The 25,426-nt window shown below is 41.9% G+C and overlaps 2 protein-coding genes across 5 annotated transcripts in view; one reads left to right on the forward strand and one right to left on the reverse strand.

Annotated features, from left to right (window-relative positions):
- Positions 1-216: 216 nt before the first annotated feature.
- Plaat1 (phospholipase A and acyltransferase 1) lies at positions 217-21,002 on the forward strand. 3 transcript variants are annotated; one of them, XM_021661902.2, is made up of 4 exons: positions 217-352; positions 9,806-9,944; positions 12,762-13,027; positions 19,733-21,002. In XM_021661902.2, exons 2-4 carry the CDS (start codon positions 9,806-9,808, stop codon positions 19,829-19,831), a joined length of 504 nt encoding a protein of 167 aa, XP_021517577.1. In that variant the 5' UTR covers positions 217-352; the 3' UTR covers positions 19,832-21,002. The 3 variants fall into 3 exon arrangements, with proteins under 3 accessions (XP_021517577.1, XP_021517576.1, XP_021517578.1); XM_021661901.2 differs by lacking the exon at positions 217-352 and adding an exon at positions 799-1,029; XM_021661903.2 differs by lacking the exon at positions 217-352 and adding an exon at positions 1,185-1,482.
- Positions 20,363-25,426, reverse strand: part of Atp13a5 (ATPase 13A5) — a 130,631-nt gene continuing 125,567 nt past the window's right edge. For both annotated transcript variants that reach the window (XM_021661904.2, XM_060370167.1), the window contains exon 30: positions 20,363-24,476. In XM_021661904.2, coding sequence (XP_021517579.2) covers positions 24,216-24,476 — 261 coding nt within the window. In that variant the 3' untranslated portion in view covers positions 20,363-24,215. The remainder of the gene's footprint in view (positions 24,477-25,426) is intronic.

Genomic DNA, 25,426 nt, shown 5'->3' on the forward strand with positions numbered 1-25,426 from the left:
CACAAATCTAGGCAGTGACTAGTTTTAGGCAGTCTTGTGCAGCCCTCAGATCTGCTCACTGAGCAGTCTAGCCTTCCCTGTTTAAGTGCTGGCTGTCCTGGGCACCCTTTTAAGCTGCGAGAAAGAGGATACTCGCCATCCCACAGCTCTATTTTTAACCTCAATGGCTGTTTTTCTCAAGTCCTGGCCTGACAGGTCTCCGTTGGCCTAAAAAGGCAGGATCGCTGTGTCATGAGTCTGGAGTCAAGCTGAGTAAGGAACCTCGATCCAGGACTCTTCAGGGCTGGGGAAGGGAGGGAACTCCGTCCCTGGTCCTCAAAGAAGGGGGCTGCTCCATCACATCCAATGTCAGGTAATTTCCCACGCAGGAAGGCAGCACCCTGCAGTCCAGGGGTTGGAGGATCCCCTTTCACCCCTTCTCCTCCTCCTGTCTCCCCAACTCAAATTGATGTTGACATGTGGGCGGATCCAGAGAGCTGGATAGTTTGTCCTAGCTGGCCTATGGGCTCCGGGTCATTCTAAGTAGGAAGTGTTTGGTGTGCAGCCGTGAAGGAGTGTATGAGTCACGGACTTTTCTAAGGCAGTCCACCTCCCACTCTTTGTTAAGTCAAAGACTGAGATGTCTCTTTGGGGTGCAAGGCAGAGAACGCAAACTTTTGGCCCACAAGGAATCCGTGTCCAGCTCGGATACTGTATACTGTGTATCCATGATTGCTATATCCAAAGATTTCTGGACTCCGCATGACAGGCCATCCTTAAAACTGTAGCACCCAGCATGGCCGGAGCCTGTTACCACAAAATTTTGTTGCAGGAATGTCTCTGCTGCTGGGAGGATAAACCAAGCAGGCACTGGGCTGGGGCTGAGCTGTGAGCAGGCGGTTTGTGTGTCTGCTTCAGCCTGCTTGGAGGGCTTCCGGGTGAGAGGGCCCCGTGGTAGGGACTCCCACAAGCAGGCTGGGGACCAGGAGTGTGGATCAGGAGCCCAGACCCCAGGAGTGTGCCCGAGGATCTTGGGAGTCAGGGCCTGCGGTAAGCACTGAGGATATGGGGGCGCTCCGGCCTGTAGTGTCCAGGGAGAATCGGGGATACCAGCTCTGCGGCTTGCTCGGAGGATCACGGTGGAGGGAAGGGAGCGCCAAAGACTTGGGGGTCGGGTCCAGGGACTAGCAGTGCAGTGCAGGAGCCCGCCAGGCGCGCGCCAGGAAGCCGCGGGGGAAGCCGGGGTGGCGCGGGCGCGCGGTCGCTGGCGTTGGCGCAGCGGAGGGCGGCTGTGGCTTTGGCCGTGGCCTTGGCCTTGGGGTGGTACGGATGGAGTCGCCCAGGGGCTGCTAGCCGCGCCGCAGGGAACCGGGGGAGAGCCTGGGAAGCCTGTCACTGCTTCCCGGCTACCGGGACAACACAGTTTGAGCAGGGAGTGCGTTAAGGGAGGAGAGGTAGGCTCGGTAGGCGCTAGGCCACCTTGTTTCGTCGGAAAGTTCAGAGGTGAGAGGGTACCTGACTTCATTCAACCTCCTCTTTTTTTTTTTTTTAATAAACGGGGAGCCGGGGAACAAAAGAGATCAGCTTTCAAGTCTGGGAAACGGTTCAGTAGCAGAGCAGATAACTGGAAACTCAGACCGCTGGGCAGGGCCGATTTCTGGGCTCTTTTCTCAGCGAAGTGACTATCAAAGTGACAATATAGTCTTAGGTTTTTGGAGCCGTGGACGGTGATATGATCTTGGCATTTCGTACTGTGATTATGACTCATGTTCTGGGGGCGGGGGGAGGGGGACCGTGAACAGGTCTCGAGTTCCCGGTTCCTTTATTCACTTGAGGTTTACTAGGCAGACATTTGTGCCACACACTCGGCTAGAAACTGAATGTCTAGAGATAAACGATAAACAGGAACCGGCCCTCCCCATGGGAAAGCCGTGAAGGTCCCCAGACACTAGCTACTGAAGCAGGTTCAGGAAGGGGATGGGCGAGGAAAAATGCAAAGAGTGCACCCGGGAAACTCAGGAGGTGCCAGTACTGAGAGACAAAGGGGTGAGAGGGTGGGATGTATCAGAAGGTGGCATCCTGCCTGGATCTACAATAAAGGGAAAGTGGTCAAGATTAAGATGGAGTCAGTACCGGAGAGCCCGGAAGAGTAAAATCTTAGCATGGCGGAGCTATAGATGAAGGATGGTTTGCAATGATGACATTTGTCCCGTGATGTCCCAGGGCCAGGGTCTGAGTGTAAGACAGTGTAGACATGCTTCTTCACAGAAGCCTCTCTGTGTAGCACTGTTATGAATGGAAATGGGAAACTGTCTAAATCAAACTGGGAGGCTCTTGGAGGCTGGGGAGCCAGTGATTGGGAGCGAAGGTGTTTCATACCTCCGCTCCGTGGCATTTTTGGAGGTAGTCAGCAAAAAGTTCTCCCGGGTATACTACAACAAACAAACAATACTCATGAAATGTCCCGCCCAGAGCACTTATTTATTTTGATGTACCCATAGATACATCTGAGATAGTGCAATAAGCAGAGCAGCCCGTTTTCGTAATTGAAAAGTAAATTCCCTGTACAAGATTGAATGCCTACGTTCATGCTAGTTTTCTTTATACATGATATGATTCTGTGCAGGTTAGTTAAGTAAATCCTCATAGCCCTCGGCCTTCGTAGCCCTTTGTCATTCTGGGAACCACCTAGATGGATCTAACATCACACGGAAAGGCCTCGTGGGCAGAGGAGAAATAGGGACTCCCCAGCAAGGCTCCACTGCTTCCTCATACGAGTGTTTATACTAAGTATATATTTTTGTGCTTTTGAAGCTTCTGCCTCTAACGCTCGTCTGAGAAGCGGAACGATGCAATGACTTTTAGCAGCATTTTCTTTGATTAATTATTAATTATATTCAGTGGTATAAAAGGGCATGAAATTGGCGTAAGGAAGACAGACTTGAAATTGAATTTCAGATTTGCCACTCGCCTGCCTATATGACCTCAGGGCTGGCATGAACTCAGGCGGCCTCTACAATCAGCTTACGAAGCCACCATCCCAATCCTTCCTATGTCCATTTCACAGCTACAACACCACCCTCCCGCCACTCTCTCAACCCCTGAGAACAACACTTATCCCCTAAGTTTATGTTATCATTTCAAGAACGTTACAGTGTGGAATCACAAAGCATGTAACATTCTTACACTTTTTTTCCAATTTAAATTTTTTTTCCTAATGGAAGAATTAGTCTGGAGATTAATTCAGGTTTTGGTGGCAAACATGCTTTGTACATATTAAAAGCATCATATTTCTATATGTGTATAGCATATACATCATTTACATCAAGCCTCTTCCTCCAGCATAATTCCCAGCCAGTACAGATTGTTATTCTACTTCCAAACGGACTTTTTAAGCTTCCACATGAGAAAGAATATTCTGCACTTCTCTTTCGGTATCTGGCTTATTTCATTTATTTGTTTTCTTGGACTGAGTTTTTGAAATTCTTTATATATCTTGAATGACAGCCCCTCCTTGCCAAATGTATAGTTTACAAATATTTTTCTCCCATCTTGTGGGCTGTCTTTTCAGGCTGTTGAATGTTTAATTTACTGTTTGGGAGGTTTTAGTTCTGTGTAATGACAGTTGGCTATTTTTGTTGTTTTCTATGCTTTGGGGAATCTCATCCAGAAAATCATTATCCTTATCTATGTCTTGAAATAGTTCCTGTATTTTCTTCTATGACTTCTAGTCTGAGATTCAGGTCTTTGGTCCATTTTAAGTTGATTTTTAGATAAGTCTCCTGTACATGGATGTTTCTTTTGATTGAGGGAAATTCTCAGCAATTATCTCATTGGACAGATTTTCTGTGCCTTTAATTTTAACCTTTTCTGAAATTCTAGTATATTAAAAAAAATAAACTTGTCTTCAGGTTCACATACTATTTCTTCTACTAAGTCTAGCTGGTTGTAGAGTCTTTCAAGGGTTACATTTTATTTGATTCATTGACCTCATTTCCAAGATTTCTGCATAATCCTCTCTACTGAGTTCTCCATTGATATCCTTGATTTTCTGCCTAATTTCATTTAACTGTTAACCTGTGCTCTTAAGGATCTCATTGAAATATTTTATAACCATTTTTTTTAGAAATTATCCACTTTAATTTCTTAGAAATCTGTTGCTAGATAATTATTATGTTCTTTGGGGAAGGTGTCCTATTACTTCTGTTTATATTTCTTGTGCTCCTATGTTGAGATTTGTGCATTTGCTGGTTCAGATGTCTCTACCACTTTCAAATGATAGTCTTAATAGGTGGCTTTCTTCTAAAGAAGTGTCTTGGAGTGTGTCAGTCTGTTCTGCAGTGTTGATTTTTATTCTAACTGAGTATTGCAGTATAGCCTCCCTATAACTTCCATGGGCATGGTATATAGTGTGGCAGAATCTCGGGTCCATTTTCCCTATGTGCCATGAGAATATAAATACTTAATCAGTCCAGATGGATATAGTGTTTACAGCACAGGACATGGGGTAGTCAGTGTAGTTTTACTCCTACTATTTCAATGGTGACCCCATAAGACATTGATGGTGCCAGCCTTCTATTGGTATTTTGCTACTGGCAAGAGCCTCTACTTGTGGTGGCCAGGACTCTTTATAGTGGTGCCCACTGCACTCCTATTGGGGTGCTCCCAGCTAGTCCTGATGGCATTAAAGTCAGAATGGAGAGATGGTAGCCAGACAGAAGTGGGGTGAGATTAAGAACTTCAGTTTCCTCTCTAATGCTTTAATGTCTATCCCTGCCAATGAGTGGAACCCAGGGCAGAGGAGCCAGCAGGTTTTCTTTGGCAGCGTGTGCCTGATGTAAGACCTGGACTCACAGGGTTGCTCAGGTCCCTCCCAGCAGGCTCCTGTATGCTTGACAATCAAGGGGGTTCACTCCCCACCTTATTCATAACAGACACCTGAATACAGGTCTTAGAGGAAGGAACATTGGAACCATATAAGTATCTCCTTTCAGTCCTGACACCAGCCCTGGTCCACATGTGGCTAACTATATCCTGAGCCTCACAGAGCAAGCGTGCTGGTTCGCTGGTATTCAGAGGCAACACCTTCCAATCTCCTCTGGTCATAACACCCAACCCTACGGAGCAGGGCATCCAGCATGTTTAGCCACAGTTACCTTACTGTGCCACGTTGTGTTCAAGAGGCAGCTATGTGCGAAGCCAGCACTGGGGAGTGTTTGTGTGATACAGGAGAAGGGGAGTACGCAGGAAGTTTTGATTCCTGGAAACAGCAGCCCATTTCTCAAGATGGATGCTGGAGACCATACCCTGGACCTTCCCCCTAGGGACATGTGAGTCCCTTTCTCAAACCCAGGCTACTATGCAGAGTTCAGGCTACTAACTGGCTGTAAGTTGACTATGTAGCAGCTAGGGTTGGAATGTCAGTGTCCACATAAATGGAGCTTGCTGGAACTCTGTGGCTCTCCCTCATTCCTGCAGTCATTGGCCACTGGTTCTCAGGAACAAGGGAGCAGAAGCAACAAACTGGGGATTCAGTGGCCTGTGAGCATGAATGAAAATGACCTTTCAGGATCAGCTTCAGGGAGGCAGATCAATTTTATTTGGGGTGGATGAGGGTTATATAGGACTTTGGTGAGGGGGGGGTAGGGATATCCAGTGTGGCCAAAGGTCATTGGCTGAAGGTCTAAGGTACTCACTCATTTGCATTGGGGAGGAGGACATTTTAGGAATCCCAGGTGCTTGCTGGATGTGTTCTTATCAGGAGAAAGGAGTTGGACCTGTAATTTCCCTAATGACTATGTGACATTCTTCAGGTAGAAGATCTCCAGACAGGATCTCCAGACAGAGAAGAGGAAGCCTTGCTGGCAAAGGAAGTCCTCCATTTTGCACTGAGCTCAGGGCTTTTTGATAATGGCAGACAACAACTTTAGCAGCAGGGTTTCCCAACAGATCTCTCCCTTTTACCTCACAGCTCTGAAAAAAAGATTCCTCCTCCCCTTTCTTTCTACTGTGGAGCTGGCATGGCAGATGCTGGGTTTTTTTGTTTTGTTTTGTTTGCCTCTCTGCCTATTATACCAGGTCTCTGAATTTTCCTGGGCTGCAGTCTGTGTCTGAGGAATGCCAGTGCTCTCTCATCATCTCCATCAGCCTTTAAATGCAGCTCTACACAGGCAGTTCTTGTTATTCTTTGTATAAGGGAGGTAAATAGTAGGTGCTTCCTGTGGAGGCCAAAGGACATTAGATGCCCTGGATCTGGAGTCGCAATGAGCTGCCTGATGTATGTTCTGGGAACCAAATCCAGGTCCCTTGCAAGAACCCTAAAGTGTTCTTAACCACAGAACCTTTTCTCCTGCCCTACTTTGAGCATTTCTGTTCCGCCATCTTGAATCTTGAAAAAGTTGTTGGTGAGTGTTGCCATTCTCCCATTGAAGGTCAGCTGAATTGTTTGAAGCTGTTGGGAATAAGGCCACTATAAACATTTGCATACCAGTTTTGGTTAAACATAAGTCTTCTTTGACTTCATCCTTTGAGGCAGATGCTTGAAGATATAATTGCTGCATCATATTTTGATAACAAGGCAAAAAAAATGTTTTCAGTGTGGCTGTACCATTTTGCACTCACACTATCAACGATTCAATGAACCAATGGCTCCACCTCTTTGCCAGAGTTAAGCATTACTTCCCTTTTCCATTTGAGCTGTGCCAAGGGGTACACAGTAATGTTCCATTGTGGCTTTAACTTACATTTTCCTAATGGCTAGCAATAAACATAATTTGTTTGACATCTATGCAGTTTCTGAAATATGAAAATTGTCTTCATTTCTTCTGCTTACATTCTGACTATTTACCTTTCCACTACTGGTTTTTAAGAAATTTATTTATTCATTTATTACTCCTAATTATGTGAGTGGAGAGGTGGGGGTGGGCTTTGCAAATGAACGCAGTGCCCATAGAAGGAAGAAGAGGGCATCAGATACCCTGGAACTGGAGTTACAAGCAGTTCACAGCCAGCTGATATAAAGGCTGGGAACTGAACTAAGGCCTCTCTAAGAAGCTCTTCCTCTGAAAACACAAACTGCCTCTCCATCCCCATCCTGAGCGTTCTATATGTTTTCAATGCTGTCTTCACTTTTGCACTGTGACTATTTTTAATTTTGCAGGTATCCAGTTTGTTGAGTTTTTATTCTATGGATCATACTTTTATTTTACCACTGGAGATACTCAATTACTATAACACCAACTGTTGAAACTCTGTTGTGAGATAACATATGGACCTCATCAGTTAAAATTATTTTTCCAAATTCACTTTCTTTACCTTAAGAAACAAGAACATTGAACAGGGACCTTATGGTTATTATTCAAGCTGCACTTACAGAAGTTCTGGAATCTTGGAAGCCAAGTGTTTAGGAAATTGGTACAGTAGATAGTATCTGAGGCTCCTTTTCACAGCAGCTTGCTAGGATATGTAAGAGGTCAGTGTGAGTATTCACTTCCTTTTACTTGTTAGTATGAAGGTTATTATCTTAGTTTCTGGAGGGTTATTTATATGACATGCTTATTGTCCTGCCATCTGTTTTTAATAAAGTATTATAGGCTTTGTACAGCTAATTCACTTTATGGGTCACAGTTCCAATGATGTGCATTGGAAGACTTAAGTGCATTAGATATCAAAACTTTACAGCAAAACCACCCATTTCATAAAGTCATATGTCATGTCTCAAAGACATAACAGGGACCCAATCACACATAAAACATGGTCCAGTCAATCTAAATCTTAACAGACAACAGCACTGTCTTTTCATCTACGTGTGTAGTTTTTTTTTCTCCAGTTTTCACAAGGTTCTCCTAACACCTCATATCCCATTCACTAGGAATGCTTTCTGAGATAAACAAGTCAGGTCAGCCTCCATCATTGCTCCTGTCTTTGTTGTTGTGGTTGGTTGGTTGGTTTTACAAGGCAGAGTACTCCATGTAGCCCTGGATGTCCTGTAACTCATTCTGTAGGTCAGGCTGAATTCAGAGATCATATACCTGTCTCCAAAATCATGCAACTGAGACTCAGTAGTAGAACCAGCAAATGGTAAGGAATCCCAAGGAATTCAGGGAGTTTTACCAAAAGGCTGAAGTTGAAAAGATATTCATCTGTAGAACAGGCTAATAACATAAAAAATTAAAGAAAAAAAAACCTTTCAGTTAAAAAGGGTTGAGATAACCCTTTTGAAAGCATGTTATGTTTCCAAGTATTTCCTGTTCAAATAGTGGTTATTAATAAAAGCTTGGCTAGACCAGACTTTGATTTCTGCAGGCTGTTGGGAGCTTTCTGATTTCTATCCAGAAAAATGTTTAGATTATAATATATTATCCACTTTTTTTTTGTGACCGCATTGTGAACTTCCATATTAAGTCTCAAACATATTTGAGAGGACAGTAAGACTTAATGCTTCTATATAGTTGCTTTAGTGGTTAATTTTCAACATGTGGGGAGCTTCCCTTTGGCTGTGTTTCTGTGTCAGTGTGGTGAGTGGAGATTTTAACAGACAACACCCAAGCCCTCAGGGAAACACCCTCCCAATATTAGTTGTTGGAAAAAAAAAATACCTCAGACTTCTAGAGTGCCAAGAAAGAAAGAGTATATTTCCAAGTCTTTAGCCTATGCTAATTAAATCATAATTTAGGTGAGTTTGGCAGTTTCTGGCACTTGCATTTCTTTGGTGGGGAGCCTACAGACTTGCAGGAGGGTGAGATGGTCAGAAGCATTACCGCAGACTACAGACTCAGCATGCGTGCAGCACTTAGTCTTCCTTTGATTTGGGGGATGCACGCAACTCCCTCTTGCTGATGTTTACTATTTCTGTAGCTGCCCAGGAAGTGTAACCTGTACAAAAACCAGCTGTCAGAAACACACATGCTTTCTAAAGGGTATTGATTTAGAAGGAGGAAATGTTGCCACCTTGGAAATTTCAGGCCATGTTCATCCATGCAGTGCAGAGCTTTTGCACCTTGCAACTTGTCTGCTTCTGTGGTGGAGCACCTTGTATTGTTTATGAAATCACAGCAAGGGATGGGGTGGAGCTGGTTGTCACGGTTACAGGGACAAAAGACATCTGAGATGTAGCGGGTGAAAGCCACAGTCTTAAATGTGCTACAGTGCAGAGCACGTTCTGAACTTGGAAGCAATGTTCCAGAGTCCGCATTGCACCTGAATGTTTGGCTTGATATCCATCTGGCTTGTAACCGGTCTCTCCTTAAAATAAAATGGTGGAGTGAGTTTTGTGGTATAAGATATTTTGTACATGTTTTAATGTTCAGTGTTCAGCATTCATCTCCTTCTTAGTTGTACTGCACAGCACATAGCCTGAAAGAATCCTAATCTTAGACTCTTGACCCCCGACTTCTTCATGCTGTGGAAGCAAGATCGGACTGATATGCTCTAGTGTTTTTTTTTTTTTTTTTGCACATCTGCATAGTAAAACAAATGGACATTTGCTTTCCCTTTATTTCTCCTCCCTGTTCCAAACAAGACATGTTTTAATACTTAATGCCACTGAAACTTTGTATAAAAGGAAGTTCTACAAACTCTGAATTCTAGATTTAAAGAATGATCTTGATAAGAAAGCATTGCTCCGGAGACTTATGCAAGAGCTGACTTGCCCCCTGTTGCTGCTAGCACACACACAGTCATCAAAGAAAACGTGTTCATCTGAGTCACCACCAGGGGAGGTCATCTGAGTAATTTCTGGGCCCCAGGCAAAGATGGAAGCCTTCCTCAGACTCGTTCTGTGAGTTTTTGAGTACCAGCAAAATCATCTTTGTGTCTGTCCTTGCAGATGGCGTTTAATGATTACCTCAGTCTGACCTACCCTCAGAAACCCCACCCAGGAGACTTGATTGAAGTGTTCCGCCCTGGCTACCAGCACTGGGCGCTGTACCTGGGTGATGGCTACGTTATCAACATTGCCCCTATAGGTAAGCTATGTTTCCAGGGGCTCCCAGGAGCTCTTCAGTTGTTCTGTAATCAGAAGGGATCACAGACAGAATAATAAAGCAGAGGAAATACACTAAATCCAACTAGTTTAGAAAAATTACATTCAAGGACCAAAGCGTCATTTAAAAGATTTCACGGATTAACATTCAATGTGAGGACATCTGTGAGCAATTCCTAAACAAATAAACTGGGGAAGACATTGGCCCCAAACACAACTAAGTTCTAGGTCCTTTTGTCTCACACAAGTGGGTGAACATGCTAATTAGTCTGACAGCTATTAACAGGTCGTACAGTATGTGATGAATGCTACTCTGGGCATGGGGCTATGCAGCGATCTAGACACCTCCACAATACAGACATCTCCTACACCTTCCCAGGTAGTACGAGAGAACAAGAGCACATTACAGATGTGTTAGGGAGGAATGTGGAAAAAGAAGGAAAGAAGTGGCTCATAAGGGGTGGGGCCCAGGAATCTGGGATCGGGGAATGCAGAGAGAGGTGCTGCAATTAGGAAAGTGCTGCCAGGAAGCAGCACTGGGGGTAAAACTTGAAAGAGATGAGAAGACTGGTTCCATCATACCTGGGAAACTGGTGCCTCAGAGGAGAGACAACAAATGAAAAGATCCCAAGGTGGGGAAGTTTGGAAACGGTTGGCCGAAGAAGAAAAGAACAGAAATTTCAACTTTGTATGGACCTGAAAGTTATGGACCAAGATACCGACTGATTTCATGCCTGTCTCAATAGCAAAGGATCAAATGATAGCACCCAGTAGGGGTGGAGACAGTGAAAGTAATACAAGCATATCGTTGATGGCAGTAGAAACTGATAATGCCATTCACAAAAAAACAGTTTAACAGAATGTGTTAAGAGTCTTAAAAAGATTTCTTAAGCTCTGCCTCTAATTTTTACTTACAGGAGTCTGGGGAAACATCTAGAAGTGTGGAAAAATTTCATTTCTAATGGTTTGAAAAATGAGAGCACGGCTTCATTTTCAACAAGGGGCTGGTTAAGCACATTATGATTTAGCCACTGGGTATTAGGTGTTTGCGTCTGTTAGAATTCTCGAGTTGTATGTAACGGAAATAAGTCTAACACTAGCTTAAGCAAACAAGCAAACAAAACAAGCCCGGGGCTGCATGGGCAGAAACTTGAGGAAGGGTGAAAGCAGAGCTGGCCTCAGATGTTTGTGGGTCTAGAAACATGAACACATCAGCTTTTACCCATTTCTGCCTGATGTCATTCTTTCGGCTTTGTAAGGAGCTGAGGACAGGTCACAAACACAAAGCCTCTTCTTCTGAGAGTTTTATGACTCAACAGGAAAGAGCTCATCTATTCTTTGTGTCTAGGTTTAGAAATCATGAAGAATGACTCTTAATTGTTCCATTGTGAGCCACAACTCCATCTCTGGAGAATGAAATGTAATACAGTGATTGGCTCTTACAGGCATTTTGAGGAAAGAAATAGGCCGTGGTGGAATAAGTACTAAAGTAACTATAATAGCTATTTAAAAACTGTATTTTTAGGGTTGGAGAGATGGCTCAGTGGTTAAAAGCACTGGCTGCTCTTCCAGAGGACCTGGGTTCAATTACCAGCACCCACATGGCAGCTGACAACTTTTATAACTTCAGTTCCAGGGGATCCAACACCTTCACACAGACATACATGCAGGCAAAATAGCAATGCACATAAAATAAAAATATTTTTTTAAAGATTTAAAAAGCACTTTTAGTCATATTTAACTATTTAGTCATATTTAACTATTTGGTCTTAATATAAAAATTTAAAAAATTTTCTAATTAAAGTACAAGATGTGAGATAAAACCCAACTTAAAATATGATATACATCAGTGTACACACCATCTGTCCCTGTATACTTCTGATGTGTTTACAATATTAACTGATGAATGCTGTTCTGTTAAGGAGATCAAGAGAGAAGAATGGGAAAATATTTTGATTTTAGTCATAGCTGAAAGAGAAATGTATACATGTCAGTTTACATAGAGTCTCTTCATCTCAGTAATTATAAAAATGTGATGGCCTCGCATACAAGGTAGGCAAATGAGGAGAGAGACTAAATGGTCCTGGTACATGGCAAGCCAAGAGAAGTCATCTGTTAGTCTCTGGTACTGAGGTAACCGGCTGGGATACAAAGGTTCCTGGACATCTAGGCGGTAATTACCAACAAAGGTATCTCAGGCAAAGAGAAGAGACACAGAGGATTGTCCAGGCTGCTAAAGTGCAGCACGGGCCCCATCTATGTGTAGTGTGTGCTGAAGTTAGCTTAGGGTTTAGAACGTTAGTTTGCTGACCAGAGGAAAAGCAGGAGCTCAGCTGGTTTCCTGAAGGACCATGCGCATTTTACAGCAGGAAATCTGGGCTTACATTAAAGCCAAGGAAAGAGCAAGTGTCTAGAGTACTGAGGAGTGTATAGTTAGATGATTAAGTGAGCAGAACCACTTAAGAGTTCAGATGCTAAGAAGGAACAAACACAAGAGAAAAACTGGTCAACAATCTTGTCAATACCTTCCTAGAACTGTATGCAAAGATCTCTCATAATACCAATTGTTAAAGGGCTTACTTCCCAAGAACGGGTAGAGAATTTCATACAACTTACATTTTCACTCATGTAGTTCTGTAATGGATAACACAGAGTACATGGATAAGATCAAGTGCTCTTGGTTTATTGCAAAAGGAGCAGAGACCAGTCCAAGTCTCCCAGCATCTTCAGCATTCCTGGATGACATTGGTCCTCCGTGGACTGGCTCACTTGGTCTCACTAACCAATATTCTCCTTACAGATGGCATTCCTTCGTCGTTCACAAGCGCCAAGTCTGTGTTCAGCACAAAGGCCTTGGTGAAAATGCAGCTTCTGAAGGACGTTGTGGGAAATGACACATACAGAATAAACAATAAGTACGACACAACTTACCCTCCTCTCCCAGTGGAGGAAGTGATACAGCGATCAGAGTTTGCTATTGGGCAGGAGGTAGCCTATGACTTACTGGTTAACAACTGTGAGCATTTTGTGACCTTGCTCCGCTATGGAGAAGGAGTGTCAGAGCAGGTGAGTTTTGTTTTGATTTATTTTTGTTTTGTTTTGTTTTTAGGAGGGTTGAGAAGTTCCTCACATTGAGAAAATCCTATCTGTTATGTTAAAGTTTTTTATGCTTCAATAAAATGCAAAAGTAGGAAAATGTATAGACACTGAAGGGCAGAGAAAGACACTATTAAAAATACAGTAAGTTACAGACCAAACAGACTAAAACTTGGGACATCTTAAAATTTGGGCTAGAAGGGACTTGAAGTAGAATCAAGTGCAGAGTTTCCTATCAGTCTCATTGGGTCCACTTATAGTTTGCATCAAACACCCCCCCCCCCACCATTCAGCAATCTCAAACCAACAACCGCACGTACTGAAAATAATGTAGCAAAAAGAAAGATGAATGGGGATTAATTAGTAGATTCTTCTCCAGTAGGGAATGGCGGCCAACCAACGGCATGTCTCAATGGTTTGATATTTTTTTCCGATTTTCTTATAATACTAGCTTTTAATGGAATGTTGTGCTATTTAACTCACAGAGCTTCTAAATGACTTTTAATGCATTAACTGACTCCAGAGAATCTGGATCTTGTAATATAACAATCTTGTAGATTTCTGGCACCAGTTTGTAGTGTTATAGCAGATTCCCAACAAGGTGAACATCTACCTCACTTACCTTTATCCTGCCTGTCCTAAGGCCAGGACTGCTCCATCTCTGAGCAGCACTTAACCGAAGGATTATTAAGGTGACCTAAGAGAATAAAGTGTCAGAAGGGGAGGCCCGTTCTGTCCAAAACACATACAATAGTGTTACTCTTTGAACTTAAAAGGAAAAGGAATCTAAAACTTAAGGTACACTACCAAAACTTGAACATATTTTAACAATCCAAACGCACCAAGGTTTCCTGTGTCTTGGAATGGCTCTTATATATAATGTCTAAGTGAGGCTCAATTCTTCTCAGGACTAACAGGGAAAGTGGGAGACAGAATATGATGAAAGGATATGTGTATTTTCTTTAGAAAGGAACTCATTGGTGCCAGGTGTAGGGTTACATGCACGCAATCCCAGCAGTCAGGGAGGCAGAGGCAGGCGGATCTCTGTGAGTTTGAGGCCAACCTGGTCTACAAAACAAGTCCAGGACAGCCAGGGCTACATAGAGAATCCCTGTCTTGAAAAACAAAATAAAAAGAAAAGAAGTCATTGGCAACGTGCTCCCATAAGGAAGTGCATTCACTGTGAAACCATTCAAAGTCAGTGAATTAAATATCACAACATTTCATTGAAAACTAGCATTCTAAGGAAACAGAAGAAAACTTATCTCAGTTGACAGATAATAATGCAAATAATATATACATAAATGTATACGCTTGCGCGCGCGCGCGCACACACACACACACACACATATAGCCACAACACAGAGACCACACACAAATTTCTTTTTGTCTTAATGTTAAAAACTAGAGCTGTTGTTAAGAAGTAGGTTCTTTCTGCTTAACTGGTGATGTTCTGGCTAGGTAACACATGGTTTACCATGGTTTACCCTGGTAGAAAGCATGGTGATGCTTTGGATATGTAGTGTGCCACTGAAAGCTCCCACGGCACGTTCCTCAGCTGGTGGGTTGCTGTTGAGGCACAGCCGGGTTATGGGCTCTCTGGTAATGATTAAGTCGTTCACCGAATTAGCAAATGACATCTATTCACTTAATTTCTGTAAATGGGAGTGGCAAACACAAAGGTCTGTTTTGTCAAACAGTACCTATGACTGACAAGCCTGTGCTTTTATTACAAGTTTATTTTTATTTTTTTGTTTTTAATTTGTGTCAAGAAAGTAGCGCTTAGGGTTAGGCAGTCTTATTGGAACAACTGAGATCAACCAGCCAGCCAACCAACCAACCAACCAACTAAAAATCCAAAACAACAGCAGAATCAACGAAGGGTTGTAGGAAACCTGTGGAGGTGGTAGATGTGTGGGTGGCATTGATTATGACGGCATTTTATGGATGTAAGCTTACCTCCAAATATACAGACTTGTCTATGTGATATATTTACCGTCTTTTTGCCTGCTAACAATATGTGAAAATGTGGCTGAGTAAGAATAGAGTACAGTCATATTGCTTTAAATCTAATCTTTTCACTTTTCATACCAAGACTCAAAACCCCAGGGGGATTATTTCCTCAACAAATTGTGACACCTGTCCCTAGCAGACACAGGCATCCTTAGGAATCTACCTGAGTGCCAGCACTCCGCTGTCACGAGCTAATGCCCTACCTTCTTCATTGGCTGGACGACTTTGGGGTACACTGCATATGCTTTTCACTGTGCCCTCAAGTCATTTTCTTTTAAAGATTATAGAAGGATTTGAAGCCTCTCATTTAGCTATGTTACAGATTTTTGTCCTACTAAACGTGTTCTGCTTTGGATATACAGCCTCCAACCAAAAGCTCAGGTGGCACGTTCCACACACAGTGGCTGCTGTGCTGAGAAACAGTCAGCTCATGAGTTCCATTGCCAAATCATCTACATTAGATTCCTACTCTAATGGCGTTGTTGGTAGTCATGGGAACTAGGTGGGGCCCAGTCGGGAGAAGCATATTGGGGGGTGCCTCTCAAGTAGGTATCTTGTTTCCATCCACGTTTCTCTTATTTCTGCCTATCCTGACGTAAGGTTCCTTCCCCTGGCAAACCTAACCTTACTCTTTAGTGGCCTTGAACTTAGAGACAATTCCTTGGGAAATGACTATGACCTAACTTTTAAAGAAATGCACAGAAATGATTAAAAGGGCAGAAGGATTGTGGTCCCGTTTATCTTTTCCACTGATTTTTTTTATTATTATTATTTTTACAAAACCAGCACACGATCTCTAGAATCTGTTCTACAATTACAACACTGTCCCCAACTGTAGGAGCAGTCTCTCTGCTCCTTACACATACAGAGCCTCATCCAACAGTGTTTCCTATCATTGTGAGCCAACCTTAAAAACGCATGTAAACTAAAGACCATAGTTGACATCAAAATGTCTCCTTTTGTGTTGAATGTTTTATGAATGCAGACAAAATTATAATGACACTTCTACCATTACATTACTGATAGTTTTCCTGCAATGAAGTTATTCTTTATACCACCTAATCAACTCCCTCCTCCCTAGACTTGGACAGCCTTATTGAATTATTTTTAATTGTATGCATGTCCTTATCTTTGTTGAATGTCACATGGTTAAATCAGGTTGTAGGTTGTTTTTTGGTTGCTGTATCCTTTTGGCGTTCCTACCAGCAATAAATGACGTTTCCTACTGTGCCTTCTCCTTGTCAATGTTTGGTGAAAGTAGTGTTTGCATAGAAGCTGTTTTGATACACCTCTAAGTGGTCTCTATGTCGATATTGCTTTTGTAGTTTCTTAGCTATGTGTGATATTGAGTGCCTTTTCATGTGCTTATTTTCCATATGTATATCTCTTATGATATATTGCTAGATACCATTTTGCTTATATCCAAATTTGGTTAGTTTATTTTCCTATTGAATTTTAAAGACTTTTTTGTGTATTTTGGATGACTCTTTTAACAAACTTTTCTTTTGTGAATTTTCTCTTTCTCCAGCCTGTAGCTTAGTTTTTCAATACTTTTCAAGATTTCTATAAACAACGCTTTTTTTAAAAAAAAAATTACAGTTCAACCAGGTTACTAAAATTGTCTATTTCTGCATATGACCAGGTCCTTTAATAAGCCCAGACAAGCTAGTAAGTACACAAACTGAGCCTGTTCTTCAGTGCATTGATGCAGCTGTTGAGGCTCAGAAAACAGACTGATCAATCTATAATCATATAGAACCTGCTATAATTCAGCCTGTTTTACTGTTCCCAAAGATCCTAAAAATAGGGTTTTCGTCAAACCCCTCAGACAGAAAATCTTGAAAATTATGTGTCCAAGGTCAGATCGGTGATTTTATAATCTTAAATAAACCACGGGGTAAAAGTCCCATGTCTGTGAAATGTTTAGATCCTGTAGGTCAGCGCCTACTATTCATAACTTCATAGATTGTTTCGGTTGCATGAGATTTTGCTGCCGAGAATGAGACTTGAAGTAAAAGAGCATTTGGGATTTGTGTAACTACCTGCATTTATACTGCTGGGGAGGGCTTTATTATAATGGTTTCTGCCCTGGGATCAAGTTGTAGATCCCTTCTCTAAGCCTCATAGTTATGAGAATTCTCCAATGTCTCAGGTTTCTAGAGGCTGAGAGAGATACCTAGTTAATTAGGCTTGCATCTAGCTGGGGGCCATCCTGTTGCCATCCTACCATTTTCCAGGGTTGGAACCTGATGCCACTTGACTATATTTGATGACAATTCTACTTTCATGTTTTTCAGTTTCTGCCCAATTTCTCTGGGTCAGACCTTTGCTGTGTATTAGGACTGGCTTTAATTTACAGTCCTTAGCTTTTGACCTTGTTCTTTATTATTCTTGGGGAAATTTTTATACACAGCATTTCCTTCTCCTTTTCTTTATATGAGATGTGGTTACCTTTTGATATTTTCAGTGAATAATTGAAGTAGTGATTACTAAAATTATAGATAAAATAAGCATAAGACAACCAGATAAGTAAAATAAAATTGCAGAAGAAGATAGGATTTGTCAGGTAAGGCCAAGTTGTTTGCATGATCACTCTCTCCACCAACTGGGAGCTGGACAGAGACAAAGTTCCAGTTTCATCCTGTTGTAATGACCAGAAACATCTTAGAGGAGGAAAGAGTTAGCTCACAGGTTTCAGTTCATCATTGAGCGATGTCAGGGCAGGAAACCAAACAGGTACTACTTGGAGAGAGTCCCACATGCTATTGTACATAACCTTAACTCCAAGCAAGGAACTCTCATTACATGGAAGAACAGCAAGGGCAGACTACTTGAGTTTTGGCTCATGGGCTGATTTATACCTAGCTAGCTTTCTTATGCAGCCCAGGTCCACCTGCTCAGGGAATGGGACCACCCACAGCTGGCTGGGCCCTCATACATCACCACCCCACCAACATGCCCTCAGGCCAATTTGATCTGGGCAATCTTTCACCTGACACTCCCTTCTCAGGTGATCCTAAGCTGTGTCAAGTTGGTAGTTAAAGCTCACTAGGAAAGGCAGGAGTCACAGCTGTAGGCCTGCCCCCTCTGATTGAAGACTCACGTAACCAAGTGACCGTATGCTGTAAATGCACAAAGTAAAGGCTCTTCCACGTGTCTCTGTCTTGCCAGTTTGCAACAGGGAAGAAGCAGTAAGGGAAACAGTACAGCTTTCAAAATATGTACGCGGAGGCTCCATGCTAAAAGCTTTGGGATATACAGAGGGAACTATCAACTGTGACCTTGACCAGGTGTCCAGATGTTAGACCAGCCCCCAGATATTTGACATAAATGTTTTCCTTTATTTGAAGGCTGTGACTCTTGAATCTTGAGGACTAAATGTTGTCTTCCGGGTCTGTGGTGACTCCAGAGTATCTGATTATGACCTTTCAGTCATAAAACTGCTCTCAAACCCATGAGGACGCAAGGCAAATATTAGCTGAGTGCCATGAAATCCATGAATATTCACTAGGTACTCTCATCATTATGATGATTAATACTCTAATGGCTATGACTGTCTGAACTCTTTTATGGACAACTGAGCTTGAGAACAGCTTTTTCTGTCTATATGAAAACCATCTTGACATGACAGTTGACTAATATTGACTTCTCTTAAAACATTACTGTCTTAGTTTCCTATAATAAAACACCATTCTCCAAAAGCATCTTAAAGATTAGGGTTATGGCTAAGGTTAGGGTTAAATAATAGGTTTATTTCAGCCAGGAGATATTCCATCATCACTTGGGAACTCACAACAGGTACTGAGTCAGGAACAACCATGCAGGAAAGCTGCATATTAGCTTGCTCTCTATGGCTCAGTCACCTTCCTTTTATAAACCTGCAAGCTGGGATTTCCTGCCCAGGGGTGGGCCTGCCCATAGTTGGCTGAGCCTTCCCACATCAATCATTAATCAAGATGCCGCCCCACCACCACCACCACCACCACACACACTGGCCAATCTGATGGAGGCAATTCTTCCACAGATGGTCCCCTCTTCCCAGGTGACTTTGACTTTCAAGTTGATACAAACTGTCCAGCCCATGTACTTATTGTATCTAGCAAATATGAGCTTATAGCTACTTGGCTCAGATCACAGCTCAGACTCCTGGACTGTTTGAATAATAGGCAGCCCTTTAGTTAGAGAAACAGAGACACCCCACATACCCCCACACACCTTCTTTTAGTACAGACAAGACTGTGTAGAGGCTGCAGGAGGGAGACATGCATCTATGAAGCTTTGACTTACGTCTAAACATCCTGTTAGTATGATGTTGGGCAATAGAACCATTTACTAGAAACCTCCCAAGTTTTGTAAAAGAGCATAACACTCCCTCTCTCACCAGAGAATTATGGTGAGCAAGCAGGACCCACGTTGATGGTGACCTTGGTCACTGCCAAGTGGTTTAAGTGCCAGGAACAGAAAACTATGTGTGTTTGTGTCATTTGCATAATTACAAAATTCATAATTTCATTCCTGGACTTTAACCCTGGACTTTAAATGCATTCATTGTACATTAAAATAGGTCCTTGGTTTATGAAACAAACCAAATCTTCAAGACAACACTGACGTGTTGAGAATGTCACGCATTTTTTAAAAAATTTGTTTCTTGTTTCCTTTTAGGCCAACCGAGCAATAAGCACCATTGGATTGGTGGCAGCTGCTGCTGATGTCTTCACATTTCTCGGCTTGTTTCCAAAGAGACAAAGAACAAAATATTAGCAATTTATTGAAGCGATTGGAATTGAAGAAATTTGTGAGGAAAAGAAAAAATGCTGGGGTGAATACTTATTTTGAATGCACCGTTATTGCTCCTGATCCCCGTGATGGATGGCAGACTCTGTAATAAATTGCTTGCTGATTTTAATCTTATCACCGAGCCAAGAAAAGTTTTTCCACACTAGTATAGATTTGCCGTGGCAGCTTGAACAAAAAGCAGTTGCCTTTTGATGGAGTCAGCCATCAAAAGTTGCCTTTTGATGGAGGCTCTTAACAAAACCAAGATCGCATTTTATCTTCTGCTGTAAATATTGTTTTCCTTTCCCCTAAGGATAGCTATTTTTTGCCAGGGATGTGGAAAACCATTTACATAAGCTTCTGAAAGATGGTTGTTAGGGCCAACATCTTAATTTCTATTCCTTTCCTTGTTAGGAAAAAAAAAAAAAGAAAGAAAAAGAAGAAGAAATGGCTATATCCGGTATTTGGTTAGGCAACTTAAGGATCTTCTAATGACAAAACATTTGAGGTAGTACCTTATATATATCGACACCTGTGTAGGTGGGGCATGTAAAAAGAGGGTGGGAGGGGCCTGCGTGTATTCATACGTGTGGAGTGTTTATAAATGGCGAACATGTGCAGGGGCAGTCTTGGGTATCAGTCTCTGGTCTCCACCTTTTAAACTTTTAATTTTTTGAGACAGGGTATGTTGTCTTTCGCAACTTATGACAGGCTTAGCTGGCCCACGAGCTGCCAGAGTCCCCTGTGCCTGCTGAGAGCTCACTGCAGGAGGTCTGGAATCACAGATGCACTCCGGACCCTGGGGATTGAAACTCAAGACCTCATGCTTGTGTGTAAAATGCTTTACCCACTGAGCCATCTCCTGGCTTTTTGTTGCACTTTCAGACCCAGTGAATTCCCTAGAACCCAGTTGCTTGACAGGAATCAGTGATCAGCAACGGACTGTATTTTTTGAGCTAAATTGTTTCCTCTAGAATGTATAGTAGCTCAGTGGTTTGACCTTTGAGCCTTGGCAAGTGATCATTAATATTGATGTAAAGTGTGCTATATTTATAACACAAAAAAATCCCATATCCCTTTAAAGACTTTTATTGTGAGTCAAGGAATTCCATTATCTTATTCTTTTGTTTTATTGATTACATGTTGAATTAAACCACCCTTTTAGTACGGTTTTCTGTGAAATTCTTGGTAGCAGCAGGCCAGGAAAGGGGGAATCTAAGTCTTTCTACATGAAGGTAATCATGAGGGTATCATAGCATTGCTCCATAAACCACACAGCCAGCCTGGCATCCTTTTTTTATCATGATCAAAAGCATGTCGGCCAACAAGGAAAACATGTCAGTGAACATGGGGTAGAAAATGATAGAATATAATAAAGGAGCTGCACAAGACTCGGTGGAAACCTCAAACCTACTAAACTGATTTTTCTCTGGGGCTAGAAACAGTCAAGCTGATGGGGGTGGGCAACAGTCATGGTAACATAAGCATGTGTTGCCATTCCAGCCCCAGAGACCCTCTGTCTTTACTTTTCCTTAACAGGCCATTCTTGTTTTAATCCCAACACTTGGTCTCCCTCCCCACCCCCTTGGTCTTCTGGGACGGCAGGAGGTAACTTTTATCTTGAATATAGGTCTCTGCTGCCAAAGTATATGCAGTTTTCTGGAATTGTCCTATTAAGGTGAGGCCAGGTACAGCGACTAAGTTCCCCTGATGTGCTGACTTCTCAATAACAGACATTTACAGAGGGCAACATAACCCACAGTAGGGCATTTGTGTTTGGCAGAATTACCCAGAATTGCTGGCCAGGAAGAGGGAGCGGTGGGATTCAGAATGAAAAGCCTCCCGGGGCTTCAACCTTTCTAGAGAACTCTGACTTATGCAGTCTAGAAGATAAAGAACATGTTAAAAGAAAACATCAGAAATGGGCTTTCTAATTCATGGGTTCATTTCCTTATCAGCTGTGGGAGGCTTCTGTAACTTCAGTTTGCCATTAAAACGGCCAGTCTTAGGATGGGCAGCTCAAAATAGCTGGGTTTGGTTTCCTGTAGGTACTCAATACCCACATGATTGCTGGGTCAGCCATTTTCCCGACACTATGAAATGTTGTTCAGGCATATTTTCAACAGTCAGTAATGGAGCTCAACTCTATCATGTTCCAAATACTGAAATGTAAAGACCACCTGCATCAGGGATAGGTTATTGATAATACTAGGAAAGAAAGGTCCGTAGGTTTGTTGAATATGTACATATAACAAATAAAACATGCTATCTAAATTTCACATTCTATCAACTGAATCTGTTCATTTTTAAGTGTGAAATTACCAAATAGGACTGTCAGCTAAAGGAAATTTTTGCTTCTGTAGCTTTAAGGTTGTTATTCTTTTTTAATGATAAGGTAACATGCTTTAAAAAAATGTTATTTTCTTTTTCATGTGTGTGTGAACACAAATGTATGCCTGCAGAGGCTGGAAGAGGTGTCAGATTCCCCAGAGCTGGAGCTACAAGAGTCCCTTGGCTGCTTAACGTGGGTGGTGGCATCCAAACTGCTCCTTCGTGCTCAAATGCGGAGCCTTCTCTCCAGCCCCAAAGCCTTTTTAAAAAGAGTTTTAATTCCGTTACGTTTGCTAGGCACTGCACTAGTTTCTTCTCTTGCTGCTATTATTAAATACCTGACAGAGGCAACTTAAGAGGAGAGTGGTTTCCTTGGGCTCGGAGTTTTAGAGGAAAACTGCAGTTCATTGCCTGGGAAAGTGTGTCATCAGAGTACAGGACATCTGGTCACAGTGTGTCCACAATCATGACACGAGAGAAAGGGGCGTTGGTACTCAGCATCCTTTCTCATCTTTATTCTATCAAGGACCAGGTCCACGGATGGTACCACCAACATTTTGCAGTCTTCCCATCTCAGTGAAAACTTTCTGGAAACACCTTTACAGATGTACCAGAAATCTCTCTCTTATGATCAAGTTGACAATTAAAATTAATCATTGCAGCGAGTAAATTGGACAGTTTTAAAATTATCACTCTCCGAACATCTGTGAACACACAAAAAAAGCTTAAAGGCAAACATATTTGTTTTTATAGGCATGCACACTGGTGATGCTGGTTTGAGCAGCAGTGTTTATAATGCCATTTGCAGCCATAACTTGCTAAAATGTTGAAAACTAAAGATTACAAAATGGTGAACCAATATCTAACTTATAATGAATCTATTACATTGTGGTCTTACTCACATAGTTGATATTCATGGGGTTTAGTTGATGAGTTACTGATGATTATAAAAGATTTGTTGTTAATTAACAAAATCAAACTTAGTAGTTAAAAGAAAACCTGGTTAATTTCAAATGTTCACTAGAATTAGTTCCTCTCCAACTTGCAACAAGGGTGATACACATTAAAAAAAAAAGTACTAACTTGTATACAGAAAACATTGAGAAGGATGTATCTTTTTGTTGTCTTTAATGAATATCTATGATGATTTGGATAATTAAGTCAATGAAATAGTTTGCGTCATATCCCAAAGATTCTAATAGTGTGGATAAAAATCATCATAAGTCCCTTCCTTAAAATTTTGTTTTTAGATGATCAATGAATGATGAGTTCAGGGAAGCTTTTAAAAGTAAATTTGGTACTTTTGCGTATTGATAATAATAACGAAGGTAACATAACTTAGAAAGTAAAAAATACATTTTAACAGTTTATTTCAATATTTTCATTTACTCTGAACTGTTAGAGCCACTGGTCCCTTAGAATATACTTTGGGAATGTGCTAAGTTTGGTGTCGTTTATTTACATTTTAGCAATGCTCATAGCATGATTATTAATGATTAGCACCGATCTCTACCGTTCTCTACTTCCACACAACTCTGGCTTCCTGTGCTTTCTGGCTTTTTTTCTTTCTCTATTGAAGCCATACCAAAGAAGCAAATCAGGAGTGACTTAGTGATCCTGGGCCAAGATATGTATATGAATGTGCTTCACAAATTAATGTAATATTAAGGAAATGTACATCAATGAATACATTACTCTAACTTTCAAACACGAAATGCTTCCTCGTTGTTTTGTTTCTCGTCTGATGCCTATACATCTAATTTCATTGTAAGAGAGCTATGCATTTAGAACAAAACAGTATGAATACAGTTTATTAAAATGGTGATCTGAGACATGCAGTTTTCTCTCTCACTAGTGAAGGATATAATGAATGCTTAAGGTCCTCTGCTGCAAGGCTCAGTAGGTTGAAGTGCATTGGATGCTTAAATGGAGAGAGAAGAGAAGGGTATGCAGTTTTCACCTCTCCACAATGTTTAGGTGGGGCGGGAGAGGGCAAAAGGTGATGGATGTTGTGGAACAAACATGACAGTAACTCAGGTTACAGTCTGGTCCAAAAGTGCTGTTCTGAAGCTTGCCCTCCTAGCTTGAGTTTCCCTTTGGGGACCTCTTCAGGGCTTTCATAGGCTCTGTTGATATAGAATCCATTTTTGCCGTTGCCCGCATAATCTGTCCGGTCCAAGGGAGGCCAGGTAGAGTCTTCTTCCAGCTTTCTCTGCAAGATCCTATACTGACTTTTTGAGTAGAATCCAAATTCTTTCTTTATAAGCAGCCAGAGCTCTCTATTCTGAAGGATGGCATCCTGAAAAATCGGGTTGGGGGAGAAGGACAATGAAACCACTGTACTTAGGCAAGTCAGCCTCTTCCAGTCAGGAACCGCTGGAAGCCTGGAACCCTAGGCTTCCTCCCTGCTGAGCTCAATGTTGCTGCCTCTGCTGCTATTTCCCCTGGGAGTTGAGATGTTTCCAGTCGCAGAAACCTCCTAAAAACTCGAGGCCTTTCATTTCAGCAGATTTCCTAGAGAAATCCTGGCTAGGGATTCACTTACAGTTCTTTCACCAGGGGGTTCAAACTAAGGATAACACAGCACATATCAAGAAAACAAAACAAAAGGAAGAGGGGGAAGGAAGGGGAGGAGAAGGGAAACCAAAGAAACCAAAAACTGAGCTCCACCACTCATCACATACAAAGGGCCAAATATTTTTGGTTGAATGAATTAGTCTACAGCAATCAAGTACATTTTTAAATTTTATTTTGATTTATGCATATGTGTGAGTGGTGGGGTTATGTGTATATGCATGCAAATGTCTGCAAAAACCAGAGGGTGACAGATGAGCTGGACCTGAAACTACCAGGGTGGGATGCTGTCTGATATGCGTGCTAGGAACCAAAATCAGGTCCTCTGCAAGAGCAACCAGAACTCATAATTGTAGAGCCTCTCTAGTCCCCTAATGTTGTTTTGTTTCCCATCCTTTTGTGTTTCTTTTTTTTTCTTTCTGTATGCAATTTTTACCAAACAACAGTAGAATCAATCCGATTTTGCACTGTTCTTTAGTTTGTTTAAGATAGACTCTCTGTCATATACAACTTCTGTTTAATTGCACCTTTTAGGATAGTGTATTGTAGTTGACATAAAGCTACAGCCATCTTACTATAGTAAAAGACTACAGCATCTCTTCAAATTGCAGCATAAGCATTTAAGTACAATGTTTGAATCATATTTTGCTGCTGTAGATAACACTGTCATGAATC

This window comes from Meriones unguiculatus, chromosome 17 (genome assembly GCF_030254825.1).
Source record: "Meriones unguiculatus strain TT.TT164.6M chromosome 17, Bangor_MerUng_6.1, whole genome shotgun sequence".
NCBI classification, from domain to species: Eukaryota; Metazoa; Chordata; class Mammalia; order Rodentia; family Muridae; genus Meriones; species Meriones unguiculatus.

Coding starts and splice junctions, on each gene's coding strand:
- Plaat1 (XM_021661902.2), top strand. CDS start 9,806: ATGGCGTTTAATGATTACCTCAGTCTGACCTACCCTCAGAAACCCCAC. Junction 9,945..12,761: donor TATCAACATTGCCCCTATAG/GTAAGCTATGTT, acceptor TTCTCCTTACAG/ATGGCATTCCTTCGTCGTTC. Junction 13,028..19,732: donor GAGAAGGAGTGTCAGAGCAG/GTGAGTTTTGTT, acceptor GTTTCCTTTTAG/GCCAACCGAGCAATAAGCAC.